Below are 25,427 nucleotides of genomic sequence, written 5' to 3'. Positions count from 1 at the left end.
ATTAAATAAATAAACTTGAAATAAGGTTTTACAACGAAAACTAATTCGTACTTTCTATTCAATGTTGTGTATGAAGTTAAACCGACTACTGATAAGTCTCTAATAGTGCAGTGAAGTGAAGGTAGTACGCATAAATTTTAATGATCACTCCTTGTAACCCGCCAACAGTCTTAGTAAATCTGTTTATATGGATAGTGTAAAAAGAAATTAATGAAGTATCCAAAGTAAAATAACAAGAACTCTTTGAATCTTGGCTTTAGGTACTTATATAAAAGCTGAAATTTGTATGATATTTCTAATTCAGGTTAGGGCTTCATATCATGAGAACAGGCGTAGGTGGACTAGATTTTGTTTAGGTACACTACATAGCTATGACGGTATTTATGTTTGGCTGTGATATTTCCAGCTGTCCATTGTCCATACTTACTTACTCCTTTACTTCAGTGCAGCAAACAGATGGGAAAAATAAATTTTTCCTAAGTCCATGCTTTTTACTGCAAAAATATAATAATGGCAATGGCAATTTGTGTCCCTATATGTTTGCACTTTTAACAACTGGGTGAAAAGGTTTAAACTGCTTAATAACATTATTTTTTACAACCATGTAATATTTTTATGAATGTAGATATATTTCTTTTTCCAAATTGTTATTCATAGCCATCAAGTCTTATTAAGTGTAGCAGCGAACACCAACATACACAGATATGAAAGTGTTCCGAAACAACATCTTAATATTGTATTGTATGTACTCTTCATTGTACAGTCAACTACAAAGAGATGTATCCATGTTAATCTTACAAAATGATGTAACTTTTTGCGTGCCATAATTATCATTGACTTGTTTAAAGTGCAATAATTATGTATCCTTCCTAGGAATGTACACTAACAAGCGTTTTACTATCTACCAATATATTACGACAAAAATAAGCAAACATTCAGTGTTCCAAAAAAATGTAACCAATATTTTAAATTCAGAACATAAATCAGTATAGGGCTATACTACGAAGTGCAAAATTCAAACTTCGTATCTTGCCATGCTGATAAGAGAATGAGAGGGATGGTACGATACAAACTTAGATTTGCGAATTTTGTAGTAGCCCCTCTGAATCCAAGCAAGCAGATTCGAAGTTCAAACACTCAATTTCATCTTCATTATAGTTATACTAGTAGGTATTTTCCGTAAACCATTAAATCCAGCAGATGAATTAAACTTCCGGGATTTTACTTAATTCCAAAGAGAAATCCTAAAAATGATTGTAGGTTTCATTATGATTTCATTTTGTTTGAGGTTTGTTAGTGTACATTTGGAGGAAGCGTAGTGATAATGTAAGGTTTTGTTGCTACCAGAAATGTCACCGACCAAGGAATTATAATTAATTCCTTGGTCGGTGGCCATAATTGGTATGCGAAAAGTTACATCATTTTGTAAGATTAACATGGATACATATACATCTCTTTGTAGTTGACTGTACAAAAAAAAAAGAAATTAAAGAAACACAAGGTAACATCAAGTTCATAAACTGGTGAGCAAAATTTTGATCAAAATATCTGAACACAACTATTGTTAATGAAGTAAAAACGTGTTCAGGTATTATTGATCAAATTTTTGCTCACAAGTTTATGAACTCGACTGTACACAAATATTCGATCTCTCTACAAAAAACGTATTCATTAAAATTATTATTTGTTATTAAATCAATCTCTCATAGGTAAAAAATAAAATGATTAATTTTGTGGTAGCATATCTGAATTCGCAGGACTCGAAAAGGGTTAATAAAGTTTTTATTTTTAGGAATGGCTAGCGAGGTGGCAACGGCGGACGCCTCCGGCGGCGCTCTGACGGCGGCGCAGCGCGCGCGCATGGAGCGCCAGCGGCAGCGCGCGCGCGCCCTGCACGACGCGCGGCTGGCGGGGCTCGCGGGGCGGCCGGGGCGGCGCCCGCCCCGCCCCGCCCCGCCCCCGCGCGCGACACCGGCGGCGGCTTCCTGCTGGAGGAGGAGCCGGCGGCGCCGCGCGCGCCCGCGCACGCGCCCGCGCCGCTCGCGCACCGCAGCCTGCAGCCCGACTGCCTCGAGTGCGGCCGCGCCCTCGCGCACTCCTACCTGCTGGACACGTTCGACTACAGCGTGTGCGACGAGTGCAGGTGAGTGCTGCGCCCCCCGTCCCGCCCCCCCGCCCCCCGCCCTCGCTCACTCGCTCACTCCCGCCGCAGGGACGACGCGGAGGCGCACGCGCTGGTGACGCGCACGGAGGCCAAGGAGCAGTACCTGCTGAAGGACTGCGACCTGGACAAGCGGTCGCCGGCGCTGCGCTGCGTGCGGCGCCGCAACCCGCACCGCGCGCACTACAGCGACATGCGGCTGTACCTGCGCGCGCAGGTGGCCGAGCGCGCGCTGCAGGTGTGGGGCTCCGAGGCGGCGCTGGAGGCCGAGCGCGCGGCGCGCGAGGAGCGCCGGCTGAAGGCGGCCGCCACGGCGGAGCGCCGGCGCCTGCGCGAGCTGCGGCTGGCGGCGCGCTCGTCGCTGGTGCGCACGCGCGGCGCCGCGCCCCACCAGCACGCGTGGGAGCCCGAGCGGCTGAGGGACGCCGCCGAGGACCTCTACGAGCGCGCCTGCACCACCTGCGGACACGTCGAGACCTACGAGAAGATGTAGCGCCGCCCGCGCCCGCGCCCGGCCCCTTTATTCCGAACGTGGACACCACTTACCATACAGAATACTCGTCTATACTTGTCTATGGTGTCCGGGTATGTACGGTCGAAGTCCAAGATTTTGTTTCGTCTCTGTTAAACTACCTATCATATAAAATTATCAGAAGGTAAACAGGGACGAGCTCCTGAAGTGTACCTAAATATCTTTCGCTTCGACTGTACCTCGGTCATTTAGTGAACGCGTGACGTGACAGAGTTCGAATGGAATAGGGATGTGACGTAATTCGTTTGCGATAAGTTCGCGGTACGCAGCGCAAACCACGACCACCATGAGAACGCATCTGCCGCGGGCCGCTCCCGCCGATCGCCACGTTCGATTGCACGGTCCCTCTGCCGCCAGGAAACCGGATCATTAACTGTGTAGTTTTCTCCTAACCACTAATACCTCGCTCCCCGCTAGGTTCGTTGTGCTCACGTCGGCCTTGACCCCTGCGACTAGCCTTGGATCGTTTCCGTGATTGATTATAGCTGCTAATTTTAGTAAATTGTGAATTCCTCAGCATCCCAGTCGATCATAAAAGATTACCTTTCCTTTGTTCGCCTTATCATACAAACAATCAACGCAATGTGTAGTACTGTACTGCGTTTCCACTTTCATTGGATATTATTCAGACTGACTTGAGAATGCTTTGAGCTAAAGTGTCTCATCATCAATGTTTTGCGACTATTATACCTATGTAGTGTGAAACGATTATAAACCTAATGTTTGCATGCAAATGAAATAAATAAATATACCTAATTAAGTTAATGTAATAAAGTATTGGAATAAAAGATCACAAATAAAAAATGTTTGTATATTTTATTCTAGCCAGGTCGAGTGGGCCCGCGGCCGGCCGCGTCGCGACACCCGCCGCGCGGCGAGGGGCTTCAAATTCGGTTTACAAAGAACATGAACCTTCACAAAGAGTTTGGAACAAATACGAATGCAGTTAGTCTGATCTGACCGCGCTGTATCATCATCAACCACAAACATCTTTAGGCACCAGAAAAGTGGATGCTGCAAGATGGCTCATTAATAGGAATACAAACCTTAACGAGCGCGCTAACTTTTAGCACCCATCCCAAATCACTTGGATTTGTTTATTGAAACTGAAATATAACTGCCCATTTGGGGTCCATATAAAAGACCAAGCTAAATTTTTAGCAAGATAGAATCACATGGGGCCCAGTTGGGTTTGTCCCGTTAAATAATTGTATTAAAAAGAAAATATTGATGATAACTTATTCTTGTGTGGTTATTGTGTTGGTGTACCATTTCAGTGCTAGTGCTAGATTTGACTAACCATAACCATCCTAACTTAGCACCTGTCATTGTTCCCGTCCCGATACGCGGCGCGTCAGACCAGACAGTAACAATAGTTTTTATTACAAATCTTATGAATTAAATAAGTGTTTTAGAACTAAATACAGAGAAATGCAGTGTTAGATAGCCTTTAAGTCTTCTGGGAGGTCATTCTTGGGGTGCTTGTTCTCGAAGTGCTGCTTGTAGGTCTTGGGGTCCGGCATCTGCGCCTGCGCACACACACACACACACACACATTAGCATTACAACCAATATTACCTATTACAAACAATTTGGTTCAACAAAATGTAAAATGTGATGTAAAGCAGCATCTTTGGTAACTAAATTTTTTAGGGTTGTGTCTCAAAAGGGAAAATAGACCTTTTATAGGATCATTTGCATGCCTCTATGTCACTGTCAACTAAACAGATTTTGTTTAATATTTTAACGAGGTTTAAATATACCAAATGTGAAAGCCACAAAAACCACATTACATGCTGCCTTGCCCAGGAACAAAGTCTGTATACAAAAGCATGTCCAAAGAATATATATATATACATCACAATTGCTTCACCTGACAAAGACTTCCTCAGAATCATATTTACACCTTTGACTAAACTACTAAACAGATTGAGTTGACAATTGGGCATTTCTATCTACCGTTGTACCCTGAGTTTATCTCTCAGACTTCAACAAAATTTAGGAGGTAGACTCAGTTCATAATTCCGAGCTGGAAAAAACAGGGTCTCCAGATGTGTCTCCAAAATACTGTCTGGAAGTGTCCATTTTGTTACAAATTTTTGTTAATAACTTTTATTATTATTATTTATATAATGCACAGGCAGCTTATAGCTGATGCGTGCATATCATTGTTCACTTGTGTAATTGTCTTCAAAGTACTTTTGTAACACAAAATTATATTATAAATTAATCTATATGTAGCTTTATAGTATCTAAAAGCTTACAATTAGTTTGGGACTTGGTCAATTGGTGTTAGTACCGCATGATATTATATTTATTTAATATTAGAATTATTTTAATTGTACAGTATATTTAGTCAGCGCGCGCGCGGAGTGGTCATTACGCGCAGCCTGCACAAACAGGCGGCGCCGGCGTGTTGACACTGCGGCGCTGCAACGTCACTTCATGACAATAGCCCAATATGTTGTGATATAGAATGCCTCACAAGTGTTAATTAATTTTTAATTGTTCAGAATAGTCAAATAGTAATTAAAAAAATATTAAGTGTAAAACTAGCATCAGGTAAATTAGTCATTTTTATGAACAGACATTGTTTTGATGCAGAGGGTTTGATTATTGTTTGATGCAGGTTTGATTATTTTTTCATGCAGGTTTTTCAGGAGAACCAACAGCTTATGACATACAGATTATTATGATAGTGGCGAAATCTTCTTTGATTCAATACTCTTTGATTCATGTTAATTTGGGCAACAATGTCTTGATTGGAGGAACATGCTAGACATTGTTGCACAAATTAACATGAATCAAAGTAGAATGATCAAAGAAAAAAGGATAAGCCCTGAATCAAAATAGCAGCCAATTGTAGTTCTGACACGGGCCCTCCTGACACTCCCAATCTGTTGTTTTGAGACTTTTTTTTGAGTTTGCTATTGCACTTTTAACAATTGTGACAGACTCAAGTTTAGAAAGATTTGAACCGCATGTTTGTTTGCCAAGTTTGCACAGGGGCATAACAACGCCAAGAATTTCGACAGAATCATAGCAGGCTTGCTCAGAATCGCTAAAAATGCAATAGTAGAGGACAGAAGAATGTGTGTTGGTACCTTGCAGAGCACGCAGACGTGGATGAGTGCCTTCTGCGCGGCCTTCTTCTGCTCGGTGGCGCTGTGGCCCTGCTGCTTCTTCAGCTTGGACTGCTTCTCTGCTGCCTTCGCCTGCGACTGAAGCTTCTGCTGCCCGCGCGCCATCTGCGAACGCACAACGGACCACTGCAGCGGACCCCGACCGGCGCCCAACGACTGGACACTGGACAGACACGTCACGTCGTATCGTTTACCGTAAGAAAAAGTAAAACGTGGTTTACCTTCACGAGAGAAAGCTTTGCGTCCGAATGAAGTTAATTTGTCGATAGTCAGCGGATCGGGTGACACTCGAACTTTTATATCGTTTCGTACGTCCGGTTCGAGCCCACCGATATACGCAGAGATGATAGAATCGGGGGCAGAAAAATAATACCAGTGAAACGAATCTCGCAGATTATGTACCTACATCACAGGAATTAGACAATGGAGGATGATGACAGCATTGGCAGTCGAGCGAGTTTTGTCTATGTTTAAAAACGCTGAAAGACAGTGGCGTTTTGTCAATTCGTCGATAACGTTCTCTCTCGCTCGTCTCTGTTTGTAAACAATAAAAACGTGTTTGAACTGTCAACGTCCAAAGTGGACCGTTTTGTTTTCTGTTCGAGTTTTTTAGTCTGGTAAAGAAAAACAGCAGTTTCTATCGTCACGTTAACCAATGATATTTTCCGAAAATTGTGAAAAGCAGCTCAGTGAGCCTGGACATCTTAAACTTCTGTCATATCTGGAACAAAACGGTTTATAGGTTAGGTCAGTCCTGATGTTTTGCGCGACTGGGCGGTCGTGCTGCGCTCGGGCGCTGGCGCTTTCGCGCGGGATGCGGCGGGCGGGAAGCGGCGGCGGCGGCGATGGCGAGAGCCCGCTGCGGCGGCTGCTGGACGGCGCGGCCACGTTCGGCGAGCCGGCGGCGCCGGGCGAGGGCGAGCTGCGCTGGGCCACGCAGCCCTACGCGCGGCGCGGCGGGGCTGCGGGCGCGGGCGCGGCGCCGCGCGAGCAGCCTGAGGACACCGTGGTGTTGCTGTTCCCGGGGCAGGGCGCGCAGCGCGTGGGCATGGGGCTCAAGCTGGCGCACCTGCCTGCCGCGCGCGACCTCTACCAGCTCGCCTCGGAAATTCTTGGGTGCTTAAACGTTATTATGGCAGGCAGCGTTATTATGTTCCAAGTCAAATACTCAAAGTACACTCAGTGTACAAACTGGCTCACTTGTTCATATACATAATCAAAGTTCAATCATAACTGGAGATGATGAATGTTTCTGTCTGCTGAGAGCTCTCGGTTGAGTATCTGTTCTAACTCAGGTGTCACTATTGACAAGAGAGATGCTTCATCAGAGGAGCTATCATCAGTGTGGGATATTTTTACAAGCTTTTCTTTCACTTTTTGCAGGTGGCAGGACCTTGTGCAAGGTCCGCCCGGATTGCTACCACCATCTTGCTCGCTAATCCTGCCGTGAAGCAGCAGTGCTTGCACTGTTGTGTTTCGGGCTGGAGAGTAAGACAGCCGGTGAAATTACTGGCACTTGAGGTATCCCATCTTAGGCCTCTAGGTTGGCAACGCGTCTGCAATACCCCTGGTGTACCAGATGTTTATGGGCGGTGGTGATCTCTTACAATTTGCCAGTCGAATAAAAAAAAAAGAGTTTGTTCCGTTCAGCCAAAAAGTTACGGCTCGAATGGTCTCCAGCGATGACACATTGATGTTTATGAAAATCAAGAAAAACAGATGGCGCTGATGTGGTGAGTGGACTCTCTTGCAGATGGGACGTGTGGCGCGTGTGCACGTCGGGCCCCGCGGAGGAGCTGGCGGCGCGCGTGCAGCCGGCGCTGCTGGTGACGAGCCTGGCGGCGCTGGAGGCGCTGGCGGAGGCGCGGCCGGGCGCGGCGGGGCGCGCGCGCGCGGCGGCCGGCTTCTCGCTGGGCGAGCTGGCCGCGCTCGTGTGGGCCGGCGCGCTGCCGCTGGAGCGCGCGCTGCGGCTGACCGAGCTGCGCGCGGCGTCCATGGCGGCGGCGGCGGCGGCGCGGCCCGGGGCGCTGCTCACCGTGTGGCTGGCGGCCGACGCCAACCTGCCGCACTTGCTGCTGCGCGCGCGGGACCACGCGGCCGCCGCCGGCCTGCCCGACCCCGTCTGCCAGGTCGCCAACCACCTCTACCCGCACTGCAAGATCGTCGGCGGGGACGAGGAGGTCTGTATGTGATACGAGAGCGAGAGGGAAGGTGCGGTACGAAGTTCGTCTATCGTCTCGTTGTCTGTTCGTGGCAGGCGCTACTGTTCGTGGAGCGTGTCGGCGGGCGGTTCGGCGTGCGGCGGTCGGCGCGCGTGGCGGGCGCGGCGGGCGCGTTCCACACGCCGCTGATGGCGCCGACGAGGGCGGTGCTGCGCGCGGCGCTGGCCGCCTGCGAGGTGGCGGCGCCTCGCGCGCGCGTGGTGTCTGCGGTGGACGCGCGCCCGTACGGCGACGCGCGGTCGGTGGCGGCGCGGCTGGCGCGGCACGCAGCGGCGCCGCAGCGCTGGGAGCAGACGCTGCAGGCGCTGTACGCGCGGCCGAGCGGCGCGCGCTTCCCTCTGACGGTGGCGCTGGGGCCCGGAACCGCGCTGCGCGCCACGCTCAAACAGGTCAACGCGAAGGCCTGGGACTCCTCCATACAGATCGAAGTCTGATCTGAACGACCATACGCCCCTTTGTAAATATGTGTAGATATATTTAGAAGATATTTAGCTTTAAGAGATGTACTGATTGTTATAGTAAAAAATATTCGGAGTTACGACATTTTTTTCACCTTGATTCATCCTTCATTTGCTTATTAACATAATAGTACATTACTGCAGATGCCGCAAAGTAGGGAATTGCCGGCCGAGTAGTTACAGATGGCCGAGTGAACGAGCAGGCCACCTAGAGATACGAGGCCGACAATCCCTGTTCGGGTACATACGAAGCTTGTATAGTGCTTTTCTCAAATAAATAATACCATGTCACTTGATCAACTCATATCGGAAACAATAACGCTTAGGTATTTTTGTATTTGAATTAAAAACCATTACTTTTAGGTATAAACCGTATGTATTTGATTTTTTTTCTATTCCCCAAAATACTTTCTTTTTTTTGTTAGCTGTTTGGGTTAATGTTTTTGCCAAGATTTACATTATTTTATTTATTATAAAATGGCGATACCTTATTAATTGGTTATTTTAATAAATTATTAACTGTAAATGTCAATCCTTGTTTATTATATTGAATAAGTACTTACCTGATTTAATTAAATAATGTAGTCAAATAAGAGATTAAAAGGAAATATTCACGAACAATATTTTTCTTAATTAGCAGTATGCCATAGATAGTCAAAAGAAATAAAACCCATTGAAACAAAAGACAGACCTTTTTGCTGGCCATGTTGTATGAAATTCAATTAATAATATAGCTTTATTTATTCCATATTTTAAATCATTTTATCACATTTAATTAATTTAGTTTATTATATTTTAATTATATTACTTACATTACAATTTGAAATAATTATTAAAAAACATATGCAAATACAAATAACAGTAATAAATTAATAAATATCTAAATTTAATAAATGAATATATATATATTTAAGTATTATATGGACCCCCTCCGGGTAAAAGCCTCCTTCAGATTCTATCAATTCTATAAATTACTATCCTTTAATTTGAAATTAGAACGAATCTTCAATAAGTGCTATACATAAAAGATATACTTGGCATTCTATAACCACGAAGACAAGGACAACATTTCCTTGGATGTTTATTATTTTTTAGAAAAATGTGGGGCTGTCCATTCGAGAACAATTTTGCCAGTGTCTCTGTCTCAGCGGTGGTTTTGCCGTTGTACGGTAAAACAAATCTAGAAAAAGAAATAAGAGATGCAATGGTGGATGAAATTCCCTTGGACGTCGCAATAGCGACAGAATATGTGATACCACTTACTGTTATATTATCTACTCTGCCTACCATGTTCTTGGTGAATAAAGAATTTGTTTGTTTGATGTTTGTTTGAAAAAACAATTTCCCGCCATGACCCATCAGTAGGACATCAAGACGTTTTGTAACGGATTTTTTTATTATTATTACCTACACCTATTAATAATATAGTCAGTATATTTTTTCTCCTGAGGCTGTTAGAAAACTTTAGAACTTTATACGCAGTTCCGTATTTTTCTTGCTTGCTGTCAATCTTTATTTTGTAGTGTGGTAACACCACTCTAGGCTTTGTGATGTATGCTGGTGCCTGGTACTGTGATGTGAATGTGATAGAGTGATGGCGGGAAACAAAGGTGCAAGAAAAGTTTTGAGGTTGAATCAGAGAGAAATTGTGGTTAGTGAACAAGTTAAGGAGTTATGTGCTTCTAGGACGCCTGTACCCTATTGGAACTGAAACACCCTGGGTGAGTGTTAATTTGCTATCGGCATATTTTTATGAAGCCGTGGTTTTGACGTATCGCTTCCAAGCAGAGGGTCGTGGGTTCAAACTCCGGCTCGCACCTCTGAGTTTTTCGAAATTCATGTGCGGAATTACATTTGACATTTACCACGAGCTTTTCGGTGAGGGAAAACATTGTGAGGAAACCTGTACTAACCTGTGAAGCAATTCAATGGTGCGTGTGAAGTTCCCAATCCGCACTGGGCCTGCGTGGGAACTATGGCCCAAGCCCTCTTGTTCTGAGAGGAGGCCTGTGCCCAGCAGCGGGACGTATATAGGCTGGGATGGATATTTTTATGTCGACCTATGTACATATGTGTATGATACTTAGTGGAAAAATGAGTAAAAATAAAAAATGACAATTTCGACTTCGGGCTTCTAATAGACTCGTTCGTAATTCCTTATTTACCGCTTTTAAGACACAATGTACTATTTCGTTTCCAAGCGTTCACCGAGCCGACGGGGTGGTCATCGCACAGTTCGGCAAACGGTGCGATAGCAGAGTTCAGAGTCCGCGGGAAAGGGAACGAGGATATTAACGAAAACGAGACTCGTCATCAAAATACTCATTTAATCGTAAATAGGTAACAACTGTCGAAAATTAATTTATCTATGATTTTATGTACATAATAAATTATTCGGTACAGACTAATATCTCTATTCGGGACTCGCTACTCGCTAGATGTTGAGCGGGTTGATGGTGGGCTGTCCGCCGTTGTCGGCGACGGCGCGGCCGAGGGCGGCGAGACGCGCGTACTGCTGCAGCGCGGGCTGGGCGCTGGCGGCGGCCAGCAGCGGCGGCACGCGCGCCAGCGCCTCGTGGGCCCAGGCCTCCGCCAGCCGCAGCTCGTGCGGCGCGTGCGGCAGCTGCAGGCGCGCGGCGCGGGAGGCGCGCGACAGGACCACGGCCGTCGTGTACACGTCGATGGCGGCGGACGCGAGCCGGTTCAGCACGAACTGTTCGTCGACGACGGCGCGGCCGTACCGCACCAGCGTGCCCTCGACGGTCTGGCCGAACGCGTCCACGCAGCGGGCCAGCTCGCGCGCCGCGGGCCGCAGCTCGGGCGCCACGAGCGGCGAGATGTCGGCCGGCGAGTGCAGGCCGACGGCGCGGCCGGCGCGGCGCCCCGCCTCGCTGAAGATGAGCCCGAGGTGCGCCGTCGGGTTCTTGAACGCGCGCTGCAGCTCCTGCAGGTGCGAGCCCGCGAACTGGATGCCTGAGGACCGACACCATTAGCCCATTACGACACCATACTCACTAAACTATTGACCAGTTACAAATCGATACTACATAACCTAACCATGAATAGTATTTCATGCAACTGTATCGTAATAGGGGTCCTTAAAACACGAGTGTGGGTTTATGAAACGAGGCGTATAAGGTCACATGAGTTTTTAAGGCCTATTTACGTACAGTTGCATACTATATTTTATCTATATCCAATATTAAATCCTCTATCATGTTCCGCAACCATTGAAATGACCTGCATTAACTCTTACTAGTATATGTCTGCCCCACGAGCTTAAACGACCTGCTACGTGGTATGCTGGGCTATATGACTGGACTACCAGCAGATTATTGTATTGCGCGATTTACATAAGTATTCCTTTTCAAGTCAATCTGACTACTGGAAGTTAATCAAATTTAACTTGCAAGATTTGATAAGAGAAAGAAAGACAGACAACGGGACAGGTGAAACTAAATAAAAGCTTGTAAAAATGTATCAAAATGGCATGCGACACGTTACGGAAAAAGAGCCAGAGAGGCGACGATCGAACCGCGCCGTTCGAGAGATGGGAGGCAGGGGAGAGAGGGGAGGGGGCAGCACTCACCGGTGAGCGCGACGAAGAGCCTCAGGATGTCGTTGGTGCCCTCGAAGATGCGGAAGATGCGCAGGTCGCGCAGCACGCGCTCCAGGCCGGCGCCCTTCATGAAGCCCATGCCGCCGAGCACCTGGATGGCCTCGTCCACTACGGCCCAGGCGGCGTCGGACGCGAACACCTTGCTGATGGCCGCCTCGAGGTGGTAGTCGCGCGCGCCCGTGTCCATGTTGCCCGACACCATGTAGGCCAGCGACTCCGTCACGTACTGCAGCATCGCCATGCGCGCCAGCTTCTCCTGGGGGAGAGACCGCACCGTCACACCGCATACCGGCTGCTGGCCAGCAATCACCAACTTTTTCATGTAAAAGAATTGGTGTCGTTTCCTAGAGAGCGGTAACTGTCACCATTTTTTTACATAAACGACGTTCTTCACTGCTGTATTACGTACAGCGCCGCTACCTTCCTTGGCAACTAGAGATGTATATTAGTTTGCTGTCGTGTCGAACGAAACGCAATGGAAAATGTATAGACAGTAGGTAGTCAGGTCGCAATCAGAACTGTAACACTCGTACGTCTACTACGTGATATAGGAGCATCGCCAAGCGGAGCTTCGTGAACTGTATGTGTCACAGTCGAGGACCCTTCTAAAAATTGTATAGTACACACACACAGGGTCTCTCTTTCGCTACAGGTACTCCGGTACCGAATGCCTTCAAACGGACACTTGATCGTAGGACGCGGAGAGCACACCAAAGCGCTGGTAGTGTTAGTGTTAGTGTTAGTGTTACTGGTAGTGGTACCTGTATGGTGCCGAACTCTATGAGCTTCTTCCCGAACTGCACGCGCGTGGCGGCGTGCTCGGCGGCCTGCCGCAGCGCCGCGCGCTGGGTGCCCGCCAGCGCCGCGCCCATGCCGAACCGCCCGTTGTTCAGGATGTTCATCGCCACCTGACAGACACACACACACACACACGCGTCACCTCACCGCTCTTGATCACATTCACATGAGTTTGTAGTCGAGTTCATAGTATCTAAACACGACTCTATTGTTAACAGCGTAGAAGCGTGTTCAGATACTTTTGATCAAATTTTTGCTCACAAGTTTATGAACTCGACTGTACCATCAGCCAAATATGTAGTCTACCAATAACGCCAATAGACGTGTCTGTCGACTTGAAAGTTCGACTTTAGCGACATATTCATTTGATAGCAACTTGTTTAAAAATTGATAGACCACTTATTTGGCTGATGGTACCTCTATGGGTGTGTACACGAGAAATCGGGTCGGTATTATCCGGGCCAGTAAATAGTGTCTGTTACCCGCTGCTCTAGCCTCGCACACGCAGCTCAGCAGATCTTCGACTCTCTCAGAAGGACCGCACTATACTACGGAATCGAAAATTTGCGTAGCCTCGTGAACGAAGGTGACTTCACTACGACAGTTTCTTACCAAAAATATCAAGCCGCAAGCACAAAACTGAACATTGAGGATTATAGTGCAGGAAATATTTTATTGAGATGAGATATCTCAGATATCCCACGGATGGTCTTTGTTATAAAGTGTGCACGTATACCTACACATAAATTATGAATGCTTATACCGAACTGGTAAATATTACAGACGACGCCCTATGTCACGACCGAGCGCCAGGAAGGCAATACGGAAACGATCGAAAGTTCATTTAGTGTGAACAAGCAGTTTAAATTATAATTAATAACATGATCATTCCTAGGGTTGCTTGCGCGGTCTACGGGTAAAAAGTAAATCGTTAACCCAGAGTCACGGTCATTGATGACAACTCCATATTAATTACATCAAGTTAATGTAATCTCCATTTCTTTGATGGATGTCGTAAGAGGAGTCCGAGGACATAGGTTAAGGGTTAAGGTATACTGAAGGCGATAGGCTGTCTGTCACTATTGTACCATTTTTGTGTCAAACTTAAAACCTAAAATTGCTAAAAGTGACTCGAAGCGGTAGTTTCGTGTGCCTTGACTACCCCATTTGGGAATACAGGCGTGATGTTTGTGTGTGTAAGTTAATGCAATCCGCTTTTGAAATTTACTGCAGAATTATTTTTATAAAATTCAAAGAGCCGTATTTATTGCTGCTGTTGAATAATTAACGCTTTTCTTTGATGTCATCATCACACGGGCACGGGCATGAGATGTCCATGAAAATTTTGTACGCAATAAGTTTAGTTATTAGCATATTAACTAATTACGCGGAAATACTGTATACCCACAACGCAGAATACTATAACCATTAGTATCGTGACCAATCGTGACGTAGGGAGCAATGATTTATTTAATGACCTCATACTAGACGTTTGAGATAAGGACACCAGATAACTATAATAGATCCGTTTCAGCGACTAACATTTTGCGCTTGGATTATACGACGTTTATCTACTACCTACACTCACACTGACGGCATGCATCATTAAAACCAGTGACAGGTAAATCCAGCGAAGTCGCTGCTACGCCTGCGTGGAACAGCTAAGGCGAACATCCGAGCACGACGACAACCAACAACCAACAGTGGTCGCGAGTATAGACTAGCTTACTCGAAAAACCTTGAAAAACCAAGACCTTTTTAGGGTTCCGGAGCCAAAATGGCAAAAACGGAACCCTTATAGTTTCGCCATGTCTGTCTGTCTGTCCGCGGCTTTGCTCAGGGACTATCAAATCAATGCTAGAAAGCTGCAATTTTGCATATATGTAAACTAGCCGACAAAATGGTACAGTAAAAAAATAAAAATTTCTTAGGATACCTCCCCAGAAGTAAAGTGGGGGTGATATTTTTTTTTTCTTATCTAACCCTGTAGTGTGGGGTATCGTTGGATAGTTCTTTTAAAACCATTAGGGGTTTGCTACAACGACTTTTCAAATCAGTGATTTGTTTGCGAAATATTCAACTTTAAAGTGCAAATTTACATTAAAATCGAGCGTCCCCCCTCTAAAATCTAAACCAGCAGGATGGTAGTAAGTATATCAAACTTACAAGGAAAACTATAATGGCTAAGTTTTCTTGAGAATTATAAGTAGTTTAAGAGTAAACAGCAGCATAAGGTATAAAAAACTTGGAAAATTCCGTATAAAATACGAAATCCTTAGTAAAATATTATTTAATTTTTTCGTAATGGCTACGGAACCCATTTTTGGGCGGTTTTTTTAAATAATTATTCCAGTAGTAGCGTGACACTGGGGCTGGGGCGCGAGAGTATCGCGAATCGCGACCCCGGCCCCGCTGTGTCATGTCAAACTACTGGAGTTAGTGTGAACAGAGTCTTTGAAACGATTATCAGTTCCGGAGCTGAATCCAGCGCCACTCGAGTTCACCGTTGGGTACCGGCGCAGACTCGTGTCGCAACCAATTGTAAGTTGTATTTAGATAAAACGACTTTGTTTCTGTCAAGTTTCTTGCATTCTTTTGGGTTATGATTGCAGTTTATTTGGAAAGCACTGATAGACCTAAAAAGGGCACACTTTTGTGGTTGAAGTTATAATGTGAGGTGTGTAACCGTTAACCGCTAAGTTAACCGCTAAGCTAACCTTGAACCCGTTGCCGACGCCGCCGAGCACGTTGGCGGCGGGCACGGGCACGTCCTCGTAGTAGACCTCTGCGGTGTTGGAGCACTTGATGCCCATCTTGTTCTCGGGCGGGCCGGACGTCACGCCGCCGAACGACCGCTCCACGATGAACGCCGTCACCTGCCGCAACCGCAACCAACACGCGTCACCACTAACACGTCACTCCACGATAACACTACGCTTTTCTGCCTCAATTTGTGAGTGAGTTACTAATTTAAATGGTTCAACTCACGATTGTAAGCCAGGAACGGTCCCACTACTTTCAGTGCGGGACGCACCATCGTCGTGAACGCACTCATGTTTGATAAAATCTTTCGAAAATATCGAAATTCGAAACTAGTGAACCTTACTAAGCTTGTAATCGTGAGGTCAACGGTTCACGTTTAATTTGGTAATTTTATCATTGTCTTATGAGAATTTAATAGTAGATTATTGTCGTGGCCTGGAAGTAGCCAATTGCTGGCTGAGAATGAATATTAAACGGACGAGCTTGCGAGTCCGTTTAACTAATACGAAGCCAGCAATTGCTATTCCAGCCGAGACTAATATAAAGCTTTTCTCAAAAATGATGAATAATTCTGAAATAGACTGAACTTTTTCTCAAAATATATCATAACATTTACTTTATTCCAATTATTTTTCTTATGCTTTCCCGCCTTTTTTCATTAAAAATAAACTGCAGCTGTATTTTTCTACCGAAAACACCACAAGCTGTTTCAGACCCAATAAAACAAAAGTCCGGAGTTCCAACAAAATATCTGATACCGGCCATTAGATTTGGCTGTATACGACTTGTGCCAACATTTCCATGGCCTTTTTAACTTTAAAAAAAAGTTGTGACTGATTGCAGGCGCGCTAATTTATTATTGTCGAGCTAGCGCGCCTGCAATCTTTTTAACTTTTAATTTTTCGCTGACCATAAACTATGTTCACTTTCTGATATGTAAAGAATAATGTCAACTTTTACGGTCATTTTTGAGAAAACTGTGTTATGAGCGAGTTGCCTACAAGGCGAGATTTAAATTTGTGCGGAGGCCCCGCAGCCCCCGGGGCGCACCTTGTCAACAGTCTTCCCGTCCTTCTGCACGGGCGTCTGCGCGAACACGGTCATGATCTCGGCGATGCCGCCGTTGCTGATCCAGATCTTGGACCCGTTCAGCTTCCACGACCCGTCGCTTTGCTGCACGGCGCGCGTCCTGCACCAGACAACACTGTTACTGGATAGCCGATGGGTCTTAAACGTCGATATTAGCGTCTTTTTCATGATTGACACTCCCAAAATCGTGGATGGAGCTATGTTTCGAAATCGAGTGTTGTAGATACGGTATGAAGAGAGCACGGGACGGCTAGCCTTACTTGATGGAGCCGGCGTCGGAGCCCGAGGAGGGCTCGGTGAGGCAGAAGGCGGCGTACTCCCCGGAGGTGACGCGCGGCAGGTACTTCTGCTTCTGTTCGGGGTTGCCGAACAGAAGGATGCCCTTGAAGCCGATGGACTGGTGCGCGCCCAGCGTGATGCCCACGCCCAGGTCGTGCGCGCCCACGATCTGACACACACACACACATTACATTACACACCTTCACAACATCAGATCAGATTACAGTACCATGTACCACAGGATTTGGGATCGAAACCGTCAGCCTAGGTCTATCACAATAAAATACCTGACTCTTTCATTTTTTTTTATTCGACTGGATGGCAAACGAGCAAATGGGTCTCCTGATGGTAAGATCACCACCGCCTATAAACAACTGCAACACCAGGGGTACTGCAGACGCGTTGCCAATCTAAAGGCCTAAGATGGGATACTTCACGTGCCAGTAATTTCACCGGCTGTCTTACTCTCCACGCCGAAACACAACACAGTGCAAGCACTGCTGCTTCAAGGCAGGATTAGCGAGCAAGATGGTGGTAGCAATCCGGGCGGACCTTGCACAAGGTCCTACCACCTGCCTGTTTTCATCGTGCAACTCAAAACAGTAGGATCTTAGTTCAGTACAATTAGCTGAAAATTTGGCAAAATTAATGCAAGACTTTTATCTATCAGGATATGTAGGTTATAGAGCAAAGCTAAATTTTATGCACTCTCCCCTCCTCCGGGGTGAGCTTCACCCCCCGCGCCTCGAATATGTCCCGGACCGCGGTATTTTCCATTTTAAAAGAAACCGTACACAATACATAAAAAGTGTGTAGAAACGAAATAATCCTTGATAAGTTTACTATAAACCTTTCATATATTTAAAAGCGATATTACGTAAGTGGTATCGCTTTGTATGTATGAAAGGCTCACCCCGGAGAGGGGGGGGAGAGTGGATAAAATTTAATATGGCTCTATAACCTACACATCCTGATAGATAAAAGTCTTGCATTAATTTTGCCAAATTTTCCATACATTTGAATTTAGTTTTTCTTAACCTATCTGGAAACTTGCAATTTTATACAGAAGTTCTCCACTCCACGTGACTCCACAATTAAATGGTCGTGACGTAGATACAGAATAAGGTCGCATCGGCCGAGTCGTTGGCGATCACGGTTGGGAATAGAGTTTAACGATTGCAGAGTGCAGAGTGCAGAGCGCAGGCGTTACCTCGACGAGACGCGCGTACTGCGTGTTGGTGAGGCCGAGCCCGCCCAGCTCGGTCGGCACCTGCAGCCCGAAGGCGCCCAGCTCCCACAGCCCGGCCGTCGTATGCTCCTCGATCTGCGCCGCCGCGTCGTTCTTCGCCGGGTCGTTCACCTGCCACAGACAACACCAATTATTATTATTATTATAGCCTCTTTATTTCCATTTTGAATCAATCATCATCATTTATAATCATAAGTGCATGCATTATATATTCAAATCAATCATTTCATTATACCAATTATTACATATACATTAAAAAAAAATTACATAACATTTCATTTCATAATACAATTCAATATGGACCCCTCAACGGGTAAAGGCCTCCTCCATTTCGTTCCACAAGTGTCTGTCCTTTGCTTTAGTAAGCCAGTTTTCGCCAGCATTTCTCACTAATTCATCCCCATTTTTTTTTGTTTGTTGTTTTGTTTGGACCTTGCCAATAAGTTACTAATTGTGACAACACCAACAACATGTATAATAACCACCCTCGTGCTCAACTCATGAACACAAGCCCGGACGAGACTAGTGATAGTGATATGGTGCCGCCTGCCACGGTTACCTCCTGGAGAACTTCTCGACGGGCGGCACGAGCTCCTGCAGCGCCTGCCGCTGGTCGTCCTGCAGCGGCTCCGGGTACGGGAACACGGTGGCGGTCTCGAGCGCGCCCCGGAACAGGTTCAGCGTGAACGAGTCGCTCTGCGCGGGCCCCGGCCGCTCCTTCTTGGCGGCCGCCGCCGACGCCAGCCGCCGCGCGCCGACGCTGGAACACACACAACATATTACATACAAACAACCTGCCTCCAGCAGAAGGGACACACATGAAAGTAGATAGATTTTGTAGGTACCATTATAATAATAATAATAATAATAATAATGATTTATTCAGAAAAAATGCGGTACAATTTTAATTATGTCCTACTATTCTACATCCCTACATAATTTAGAACTGCCATATCATAAATAAACCATCAGATCACTAATATAACTTAGAAATAAAATGAATGCCTTTCATTTAAATACATTTCATATAAAGATGATTATTAATGCCTTTCAAATAACTGGATCCATACCAACAATAATAATAATAATTAATGCATGTTATAAATAGGTACCTTATTCAATGTAATGTACTTTTCATGTATGCCCAATCTCCAGTCCTGACCTGTGTCAAGAACAGGTTTGTTTGTCCTGACTGATCTATCAGTGCACAGCCAAAACTAATAAATCTACAAGACTGAAGACTGAAGATTCCTTTCATAGTGTAGACTGTTTAACAAACACTACACAGTGTCCAGCTGTTGACTCAAGTACTCTGAGTTATGCATGATCATTGATCAAAGTACAATATTAGGTCTATTAGTAGTAACATGCTGACATTACTACTAACAGTAATTAATTAGCACTGCTGTGCTGTTATTGTGCAACTATTGCAGGAGGGTTACTTCTACATATTTTATACATGGTGGAAAGATTGAATGCCACATGGATGGGCACTACCTTAAAATAATATTGGAAATTGCACATTCTGTGTAAAGGACTTTTTTATTTTTAAAAACAATAAATTCTGCATTTATGGATTTTTGTAAAATCGCTTGTCTTAGTCGAGACTCGAACCAGCCAAATGTGACAAAAAATAACATGCCGTATTTTATGATGCAGATCGAAAGGGTTACTGATAAGGTTTATTTACCTGTAAATAACTTGCACAATTGAACTTTTTAATTTTGTTTTTACTTGTCACGGGAAATGCACCACAGCTACCTTAAAAATTAGAAATAGCAACTTGTATGCAATTGTTAGATATTAGAATATTAATTCAAAATAAGTTTTTATAAAGTTGAAAAATGTTGAGTGAAGTTGCTTTCTGAACGCGTGACAGATGACAGCGGGCGGCGTTTTAAAAAAAAAACAGTTCTCTTGGAAAAAGCGAAAATAAACATTGATTTCGGAGATCTTCTTTTATTGCAATCTTTTATCAGAAGTGGTAACCAAGGACTCATTCGAAATGGGACGAAAACGATCCAAACATCGGCGGCGGAGGGATCGTAGCTCGACTACGAGTGCTACGACTTCGACGGATTCTTCAGATGATAACTATATACGAAGGAAAAAACGCGCGAAGAGTGCAAAGCCAAAAAAAAGCCAGCATAAGACGAAAAGTCGTGGAAGTACGCCGAATATATCTACACAGCAACAAGAACATCATGGGATACCCGTAATTGTTGGTGGGAGCACGTCGTCAACAGGTGGTTCGGCGGCAGCAGGAGGTATGGCGGCAGCAGGAGGTATGGCGGCAGCTAGTGGTACGGTGATAGCAAATTGTAGGGCGGCTACAAGTGGTACGGCGACGACAACTCATACGGCGGCAACAAGCAGTACAGTGTTATCAAACAATATGACAGCAGCACCAGGTATTGTGACTTCTAATGCATTATTCAATGTCAATGATGTGTCGCAAATTATTCAGTCTATTGTAAAGCCGACTTCACAACCAGTATTTAATAACAATTTAAACATGGTGCCAGAATTTGATCCTTCTCAAAAAAATTATAATATCGATTCATGGTTAGCTAAGGTGAATGAGTGCGCTATAATATACAAATGGGAAGAAGCTCATATAATTCATTATGCGTTGCCCAAGCTAGTAGGAAATGCAAAGAAATGGTATCAGGGACAGACTTCAGTGCTACATAGTTGGACACAGTGGCAGGAACTCTTGCGTAAAGCATTTCCAACAGAATCAAATTATGGCATTTTATTGTTAGAAATGCTCGACAAAACTTTAAAATATGGGGAAAATGTAGATGAGTACTTTTATGACAAAATGATGCTGCTAAATGCATGTGAGATCTACGGCAAGAAAGCTACTGACTGTATTATACTTGGGATAGAGGATCGTACTATACGGGCAGGTGCATCTTCGGCTCGCTTTGTAGAACCAGAAGATTTGCTAAAATATCTCAAGGATGTATGTAAAGAACACAAAGACATGAATAGAAATTCTTACTTGTCCAGGAATAGGCAAACCAACTTAACTCATATTATTTGCAACAAATGCTCAGAGTCAGGTCACAAAGCATTCCAGTGTAATAAAAATAATTCCCAAAATAGTCAAAACACATCAACAGTAGTTTGTTTTAACTGTAATGAGAGGGGCCACAGGTTGCAACACTGTCCTAAGCCAATAATAAAATGTGAGGAATGTAAAAGGTTTGGACATACCAATAACAATTGTCAATTTAAGAAAAATATAAAAAACAGTGACAAACGGGTTTTATTGATTGACAGCACATCATCAAATAATGCCAAATATCATAAGCAGGCTTGCATCAATAATATTCACATGCTGGAATGTTTTGTTGATCTGGGGAGTGATTGCACTCTCATCTCACAAGATATGGTGCAAAAGTTAGGCTTAACTATAGAACACAAGGAGTTACCTGTAGTGCGGGGAATTGCGGGAATTAACATCCCATTGTTGGGGAAAACTACATTTCTGATAGAAATTGATTCAGTAAAGGCTGAAATCAGTGCATATGTTGTGGAAAATAAATACCTACATAGACCTATGTTAGTTGGTCAGAATTTCACAGAGTTACCTGAAATAATTATAACAAAAACGGACAGTTCACTTAACATATTTTCTAGTAAAATTGACAGTAATTTACCTCATAGCGACTCAATTGCTCTGGATAATACAAAGTGTTTGTTATATGTTGCAGCTGACTCTGAGATTAATGATATAGGCTTGTTGAACTGTTACAGCGAAGATATAAAAAATTCTGATATTTATATAAAAGGAAGTTACAGGAATTTTAATGGCATGGAATATTGTGTTCAGGAAGGTGTTTACAAACTTACTAATGGCAAATGTGATATTGTTATTCTTAACATCAACAGTTCAAAGCTCCCTATTTATTTCACAAAGAATTTAGCTGTGGCCCGGGCCTATACAGTTTCCCTAGATGATTCAAAAACACCAGTTCAAAATGTGCGGATGATAGATGAAAGTGCAACTTTAGAACCATTGGATAGAGACCTAATATTTGTTAACCCTGACTTAAACAATATTCAAAAAGCTGAAGTTTATGGTTTGATTGATAAATATCGCGACTGCTTTGCCCAGAACTTATCTGAATTAGGATGCACGCAATTAACTGAACTTGATATAAAACTAACTGATGATATACCAGTTGTATACAGACCATATCGGTTGAGCCATTCAGAAAAAGAGGTAGTTCGTGATATGGTCAAAGAACTTTTAGATAATGAGATAATTGAAGAATCTGAGTCGGCTTATGCTAGCCCCGTTATTTTAGTATCAAAGAAAACTGGAGGTTATCGTTTATGTGTTGATTATAGGGCCTTGAATAGAAAAACAATAAAGGATCAATTTCCATTACCACGCATAGATGATCAGATTGATTTACTTAGTGGAAATAGATACTTTATTAGTTTAGATATGGCAAGCGGCTACTATCAAATCCCAGTTAAGGATCAATGTAAGCAGTTAACTGCTTTTATTACTCCTGATGGTTTATACCAGTTTCGTCGAGCGCCTTTTGGGTTAGCAAATTGTCCAGCAGTATTCCAACGAACAATAAATAAAATGTTAGGTAAATCGAAAGAAAATTGTGCGGTAGCTTATATGGATGACTTGTTGATCGCTGGTAAGAGTTTTGATGAATGCATGCAAAAACTGGAAAAAACATTTGATTTACTGAGAGAAGCAGGACTGACGTTGAATATTAAGAAATGTAGATTCTTCGAAACTGTTATAAACTATCTAGGGTTTGAAATTTCGGAAAATGGAGTTCGACCTGGCAAAACAAAAATTGAAGCGGTAGAATCATTCCCAGAACCTAGAAATGTGCATGAGGTCAGACAGTTTGTAGGATTGGCCAGCTACTTTCGAAAATTCATTGAAAGTTTTTCCCTCATAGCCCGGCCATTAACTGATTTGACCAGAAAAGACGCTCCTTGGATATGGGATGAACAACAAAAACAGGCATTTTCTGTTCTCAAAGAGAAATTAACTCAACGTCCGATATTAAGTATTTATAACCCTGAATATATAACAGAGCTACACTGTGATGCCTCTAAGTACGGATTAGGTGGTATTTTATTTCAAAAACAAACACCGACGTCTAATCTAAAGCCTATAGCATATTTCAGTCGCAAAACCACAATTGATGAGGAAAAATTACATGCCTACGAATTAGAAACATTGGCTGTTGTTGCATCACTGCATCGCTTTCGAGTGTATTTATTGGGCAAACATTTCACAATCATTACGGACTGCAGCGCTCTTCGCTCAACGTTTACCAAAAGGGATATAATACCTAGAGTGGCGCGCTGGTGGATAGCGCTGCAAGAGTATGATTGTGCTATCGAATATAAACCCGGTTGCACCATGCAACACGTGGACGCGCTGAGCAGAAATTCGACTTTGACTGCAGATGATGGTGACGTTAACAGCCATCTTAATAGAGTGCTGCAAATTACACAAGACGATTGGCTATTAAGTTTACAAATGACTGATCCTAAAATTAAGCACATTCGTTCGGCACTTGAAGATCCACAGTACAAAGAATTAGTCGACATAAAGCAAAACTTCGTTGTTAAAAATAATAAAGTATACCGGAAAGTAGGAGATGATCTCAAATGGGTAGTTCCCAAGGGAGCCAGATGGCAAATTTGCCTACGTAATCATGATGAAATAGGGCACTTCTCGACGGAAAAAACTTTAGAGAAAATAAAAAAGGACTTTTGGTTCCCGAAAATGAATAAATTTATCTCTAAATATGTAAAGTCGTGCCTACATTGTGCTTTTGGCAAAGAACCTGCTGGGTCTAAAGAAGGATACTTACACAGTATACCTAAAAATGCTATTCCCTTCCACACCATCCATATAGATCATCTTGGTCCCTTCGTGAAAAGCGGATCTGGTAATCAATATATTCTGTTGATTGTTGATGGCTATTCGAAGTTCTGCATCATAAAACCAGTGCGGAATACAAAATCAGGACCTACTATTAAAGCGCTGAAAGACGTATTCTTTACTTTTGGTCACCCATGCCGAATAATATCAGATAGGGGTACAAGTTTCACTTCAACTGAATTCAGCCGGTTTTGCACTGAGTTTGAGGTGGTACATGTACTTAATGCGGTTTCCTCACCTCGCTCTAACGGGCAGGTAGAGCGATATAATCGTACTGTTTTAGATAGTCTCAGAGCGTATACAGACCGTCTGGGTGAGAATAAATGGGATCTTGATATTGGTAAAATACAATGGGGGTTAAACAATACTCTTAATAAGGGCATTGGAAAGACTCCCGCTGAGGTATTATTTTGTAAACGGCCATTAAATAGGGGTGAAGGAATTCTAGGTGAAGCTATAGTAGAAACAAGACGAAATGATAGGGATGTGAATGAGATTAGGCAAGACATTAATGAGCATATTAGTAAAGATCAAGCTGATCAACGGCAGAGATTTGATCAGAAGAGAAAAGCAGCTAAATTATACAATGTGGGAGATCTAGTAAAAATTTTGAAAAACACTCCATCTAATGATGGGAAAAGTCGAAAGCTGTTGCCAAAGTATTCAGGTCCTTTTAAAATTTCCAAAATATTAGGTAACGATCGATATGAAGTGAGTAACATAGAGGGTATGAATATAACGAGGGGAAATATAAGAATGTCTGGGCAGCTGACCGTATACATCCCTGGATTACAGTTGCGGATAGAGAGAGTAATTCTGATACTGATAATAGTGAGAATGACGAGTTAGTGGCGTCATAAGTTTTAATTTGTGATTCTTTATTAAGTTCATTATTAGCTTAGTTCCTTGTTTTTTTTAGATATTAACGACTGAAAGATCTCAGTAAAATAAGTACCTAATTAGGGTAAACAACTCTGCTTTATAATGGTAAATACTAATAAATAGAGAAAGTGATTCATTGAGAATATTGTAAGGCGAAGGTGGCCTGATTGAGAGTATTTATTACAGGTGAAGCCTTCGATACAATGTTAAAATGACGATGAATAAATAGATGGTAATAATATTTAGAAGATTTAAAAACATAGTAAGTGTATTTGTTTGAGAGTTACATAT

The 25,427-nt window shown here is 43.9% G+C and overlaps 5 protein-coding genes across 5 annotated transcripts; 2 read left to right on the top strand and 3 right to left on the bottom strand.

The window, feature by feature from the left end:
- Positions 1-2,001: 2,001 nt before the first annotated feature.
- LOC141438454 (uncharacterized) lies at positions 2,002-3,388 on the top strand (the record flags this gene model as incomplete). Its single annotated transcript, XM_074102335.1, is given in 2 exon segments — positions 2,002-2,143; positions 2,213-3,388. Coding segments are annotated over 2 exon segments (584 nt in total), but the record flags the coding sequence as incomplete, so codon positions are not given.
- Positions 3,389-3,490: 102 nt separating this feature from the next.
- On the bottom strand, positions 3,491-6,238 carry LOC141438456 (zinc finger protein 706-like). The gene is made up of 3 exons (XM_074102338.1): positions 6,058-6,238; positions 5,798-5,941; positions 3,491-4,222 (listed from the first exon to the last, which is right to left on the bottom strand). The coding sequence occupies exons 2-3, from the start codon at positions 5,939-5,941 to the stop codon at positions 4,133-4,135; spliced, it is 234 nt and encodes a 77-aa protein (XP_073958439.1). The 5' UTR covers positions 6,058-6,238; the 3' UTR covers positions 3,491-4,132.
- A 124-nt stretch (positions 6,239-6,362) lies between these two features.
- On the top strand, positions 6,363-8,596 carry LOC141438453 (probable malonyl-CoA-acyl carrier protein transacylase, mitochondrial). The gene is made up of 4 exons (XM_074102334.1): positions 6,363-6,453; positions 6,579-6,952; positions 7,590-8,016; positions 8,094-8,596. Exons 2-4 carry the CDS (start codon positions 6,594-6,596, stop codon positions 8,490-8,492), a joined length of 1,185 nt encoding a protein of 394 aa, XP_073958435.1. The 5' UTR covers positions 6,363-6,453; positions 6,579-6,593; the 3' UTR covers positions 8,493-8,596.
- A 2,230-nt stretch (positions 8,597-10,826) lies between these two features.
- LOC141438412 (very long-chain specific acyl-CoA dehydrogenase, mitochondrial-like) lies at positions 10,827-18,785 on the bottom strand. Its single transcript, XM_074102275.1, has 8 exons — positions 18,762-18,785; positions 18,275-18,424; positions 17,046-17,233; positions 16,747-16,885; positions 15,651-15,809; positions 12,897-13,043; positions 12,106-12,391; positions 10,827-11,489 (listed from the first exon to the last, which is right to left on the bottom strand). The coding sequence occupies exons 1-8, from the start codon at positions 18,783-18,785 to the stop codon at positions 10,951-10,953; spliced, it is 1,632 nt and encodes a 543-aa protein (XP_073958376.1). The 3' UTR covers positions 10,827-10,950.
- An 83-nt stretch (positions 18,786-18,868) lies between these two features.
- LOC141438411 (very long-chain specific acyl-CoA dehydrogenase, mitochondrial-like) lies at positions 18,869-21,986 on the bottom strand. The gene is made up of 2 exons (XM_074102274.1): positions 21,982-21,986; positions 18,869-19,073 (listed from the first exon to the last, which is right to left on the bottom strand). The coding sequence occupies exons 1-2, from the start codon at positions 21,984-21,986 to the stop codon at positions 18,869-18,871; spliced, it is 210 nt and encodes a 69-aa protein (XP_073958375.1).
- Positions 21,987-25,427: the final 3,441 nt, after the last annotated feature.

The sequence above is a fragment of the Choristoneura fumiferana genome, chromosome 18, assembly GCF_025370935.1.
Source record: "Choristoneura fumiferana chromosome 18, NRCan_CFum_1, whole genome shotgun sequence".
In the NCBI taxonomy this organism is placed as follows: Eukaryota; Metazoa; Arthropoda; class Insecta; order Lepidoptera; family Tortricidae; genus Choristoneura; species Choristoneura fumiferana.
This window is presented reverse-complemented; position numbering and strand designations above follow the sequence as displayed.